Raw genomic sequence first — 4156 nt, forward strand, 5'->3', positions numbered from 1 at the left:
CGCCTGGCTGGGGTCCGGCGGGTCTCCGCAGGGGCGGTGGGGGCGGCGTTTCGGGAGCTGCGAGTCTGGCTGCATTGCTCTCGGTGGCCACCAGGGTCCGCCCGCGGGCCGGCAGAGGGGGCGGGGCCTGTCCAAGGGCGGGGCCTGGCCGCGGGGCGGGGCCGATGCGTCTATAAAGGCGGCAGCGCGCGGCGGCCGCGGACCTTGTGCTCGTGCCCGTGCGCGTGCGCGTGCGCCCGTCCGTCACGAGTTGCCGCTGCTGCTGCGGTAGCCGCCCGCCCGTCCGCCCGCCGCGCCCCCCGCGCCCCCCGCGATGCTGGCCCTGCGCCGCGCCCCCCGCCTGCTGCGCCTGCTCCCGGCCCGCACCTGCGGCGCCCGCGCGGCCTCGGCGCCCGGGAACCCGCTGGTCTACCTGGACGTGGGCGCCGACGGGCAGCCGCTCGGCCGCGTGGTGCTGGAGGTGAGCCCAAGGTCACGGCCCGCCGGGTCCGCCGAGCGGGGCTCCTCCTCCTGGGGGCGCCGGGTAGGCGGGGGGCGGCCGCCCGGGCCTCAGTTTCCCGTCTGCGGCTGCCGGCCTGGCACGGCCCCGGCCCGGGTCTCCGACAGATCCGGAGCCGAGACCGGCGGCCGCCCGCCCCGGGCCCGGGAAGCGAGAGGAAGTGGGGCTGGGGGGGTGGTGAGAGCCCCAGGACTGACCGCCCAGGACTGACCGCCCCCTCTGCTCTCCCCGCAGCTGAAGGCCGATGTGGTCCCGAAGACGGCAGGTGAGACCGCCCGGGCCCCGCGTCCACACGGGGGGGCGGGGGGAGGTCGGGCCGCAGGGGTTGGGGTCGCTCGCGGACCCCCGGGCTGGAGGGGCCTGGAGGAAGCCCGCACTGACCCCCCGTCCCTGCAGAGAACTTCCGAGCCCTGTGCACGGGCGAGAAGGGCTTCGGCTACAAGGGCTCCACCTTCCACCGGGTCATCCCGTCCTTCATGTGCCAGGTAGGCGCGCGGGCGGGCGGACAGGGCGCGGGCCGGCTGGTCTGGAACCCGGCGGGGGGTGTGCAAGGACGGACGCTTAGCCCAGCTGAGCCCAGCTGAGCCGGGGGCTGGGGCTGCCCTCAGGCCACCTGGGGCGTCAGTGGGCCCTTGGCTTCTCCAGTTCCCTAGGGCATCTGGGGGTGCCAGACCTGGGTGCTGGCATGGGCAGCTCTGAGCACAGCCTCTGCGCTGGTCGGAAGCACCCCGGGACTAGCGTGGGGGGCAGGCGCCCCGGTCGTGCTTGCTTGGGACGCGCAGAGTTATCCTTGAAGGGCCTTCAGAATCGTTTGGGCACATGGACGGGATGGACAGTGATGGGATGAAGGACACAGGCCCAGAGAAACCAGGACAGTATTGAGACAGTATCCATGACGACAAGTCTTGGCTGAGGGTCACAAAACTGAGAGGACTTGGGGCAGGGAGAGATGGGGACAGCGAGAGTTACAGGACAGTGGCGGGCACTGTGACCGCAGGACCACTGGGCCTGAGACAGGACTGAGTACTCACCTTGCTGAGACCCCAGACCAAGACTCAGCACCAGCAGGAGTGTTCCCTGGGCACTCGTGGGTGGCGCCTAGCCCCCACCCCCAACTGTTGTAAATAGTTGTGACCTATAGTTAAACCAGATGTCACCTGCAGAGACAAAGCAGGCGTGACACTGCTGATCTTCCTTAGGTTGGGGGCGGGGGGGGGGGGTGTCTGACCCTGTGGGGGCCAGCCCCAGGGCCAGGGCTCAGGGCTTCTGCTCTCACAGGCCGGAGACTTCACCAACCACAACGGCACTGGGGGCAAGTCCATCTACGGAAGCCGCTTCCCCGATGAGAACTTCAAGCTCAAGCACGAGGGCCCAGGTGCGTGGGGCAGGGGTGGCCCCTGGGTCCCAGGAACAGCCCCTGGGCGCCTGGGCCCGACTGGCTCCAGCCTCGTGTGTGCGCCCTGGTGACCCTGAGCACTGCTGGGAGCATCCCAGATGAACAGACACCCGACACATGCTCACCTGGGAATTTGGGGGAGGACCTCGAGGGAAAGCCCCACATTCTGTCCTCTTCAGAGCCCGTGGGGGGCACCCGAGGCAGGGCTGGGCTGGGCTGGGGGACCTGACTCCCCACCTCCTCGGCAGGTGTCCTGTCCATGGCAAACGCGGGCCCCAACACCAACGGCTCCCAGTTCTTCATCTGCACCATCAAGACAGACTGGTGAGCCCCTCGTCGCAGTGGGGGAGAGAGGGGGTGCCCTCTCCTGGGCGGGGCTCCGTGAGAGTGGGGTGTGCAGCTGGCCGTGACGCTGGCTCTGGGTTTCTGTTCTCCTGTCCCTCTCTGGCTCTTCCTCCCTTTTTCCTTTCTTTCTTTTTACTTTTTGGGTCACATCTGGCGATGCACGGGGGTTACTTCTGGCTCTGCACTCAGGAATTACTCCTGGCGGTGCTTGGGGGACCTTCTGGGATGCTGGGAATCAAACCCGGGTTGGCCGCGTGCAAGGCAAACGCCCTCCCCGCTGTACTATCGATCCAGCCCCACTTTGTTTGTTTGTTTTTTGGATCACACCCAGTGGTGCTCAGGGGTCACTCCTGGCTCTGCACTCAGGAATCACTCTTTGCGGTGCTTGGGGTCCATGTGGGGTGCTGGGAATTGAGCCTAGGTCGGCTGTATGCAAGGCAAACGCCCTCCCCGCTGTATATCGCTTGGGTCCCCCTCCCTTTTTTCTTGGGGGGAGTCTCACTCCTGGCTCTGCTCTGCTCAGGCTCAGGCTGGTGGTGCTGGGATTCGACCTGGGCTTGCTGCCGCCCTAAGGTCTAGAGACCTTGTCTGCTTGGGAGAAGTGCGCGTGCCACTGCGTGGCATGTGGCCGTTGGTTTCGGACAGGCCGGGGGCCATTCTGTCCTCTGACTTGCCCCTGCCTGAAATCTGTCCGGAACCCTGCTTGGCAGGGCTCACCGCGTCTGAGCTGGCCCAGTGGGTGCCCAGAAACGCAGAGTTTGGGGACTGGGTGTGGGGGCGGGGGAGGCCGGTCCTGGTCCCCAAGGGAGTGCCTTTCCGATTCGCTGGCCTTGGGGCTTCCATGGCCCCAGCGCCAGGGCACTGGGGGGTAGTGCCGACTGTCTCCGCCCGTCCCCGCAGGCTGGACGGCAAGCACGTCGTGTTCGGGCATGTCAAGGAGGGGATGGAGGTCGTGCGGAAGATAGAGGCTCTGGGCTCCAAGAGTGGGAAGCCGTCCAAGAAGATCGTCATCACAGACTGTGGCGAGCTGAGCTGACCGTGGCCCAGCGCTGCAGGCCACACGGCACACGCGAGTGACTCACCTGGTGACTGTCCCGGCCGCCCATCCCGGCATCCTGGGCACCTCCTCAGTGTGCCCAGAAGCGCCCACAGGAACACGCCCCTGCTTGGCCCGTGGCTGGGCTCCAGCGGTCAGTCGTGGCCGACTGGTCACCTGCTTAGCGGGCAGAGCTGCGGGCAGTGCGCGCTCAGCTGTGCGCGGGCGCTGGCTGGGGCGGGCTCGGCCTTTTCTGTGGCTGCAAGGGGAAGCCGGTGTGGCCCGGGCTGCCTTCACGGCAGTTTCCGTGGCAGGGTCCATGCAGCCAGGAGCTGAGGCCCCGACTGTGAATCTGTCGCTGTGAGCCCAGGGCTGCTGTGCATTTCCTGGCATGCTGGCATTGTTTTTGTTTTGATAAAATTGATTCACTGATTACACATATATCCGTACGTATGTACACCCATACCTATGTGTATATGCTGCCCTGTGGAGCAGTAACTGCCCGCCTACAATGTGAAATAAATCTATTTTCTGTGACAAACCCTGCTTTGAAGATCTGTAGTTGGGGGTTTGGAGCCAGCCGTGACGGTGTGAGCCCACCCTTTACCTGTCCAGGGTCACTTTGACGAGGCCTGTCATTTCTGTGAGGGGGTCGCTGTCCTTCAACCCCAGAGGCGGCTGGCCCACACCTTAGAGTGTCGTGTGCTGTCCACGCCCCTTGGTGGCCCCAAGTCTGTTTTCCTTCCTGTATCCTGGTAGCACTGGGCTGACTACAGACAGAGCTCTGGAACCTTCTGGCGAGCTGCTGAAGGCTGTATTCAGTGGGCGTGAGGGCCGGGCCAGACAGTCATTGGTTTTAGAGGAAGGTCTGCAGCCTGTG

At 65.9% G+C, this 4156-nt stretch overlaps 1 protein-coding gene across 1 annotated transcript; it reads left to right on the forward strand.

Moving 5' to 3' along the window:
• The first annotated feature begins 215 nt into the window (after positions 1–215).
• On the forward strand, positions 216–3811 carry PPIF (peptidylprolyl isomerase F). The gene is made up of 6 exons (XM_056113457.1): positions 216–460; positions 734–764; positions 896–984; positions 1778–1874; positions 2144–2219; positions 3141–3811. The coding sequence occupies exons 1-6, from the start codon at positions 314–316 to the stop codon at positions 3274–3276; spliced, it is 576 nt and encodes a 191-aa protein (XP_055969432.1). The 5' UTR covers positions 216–313; the 3' UTR covers positions 3277–3811.
• The last annotated feature ends 345 nt before the right edge of the window (positions 3812–4156 follow it).

This window comes from Sorex fumeus, unplaced genomic scaffold (assembly GCF_029834395.1).
Source record: "Sorex fumeus unplaced genomic scaffold, SorFum_2.1 ptg000020l, whole genome shotgun sequence".
Taxonomy (NCBI): Eukaryota; Metazoa; Chordata; class Mammalia; order Eulipotyphla; family Soricidae; genus Sorex; species Sorex fumeus.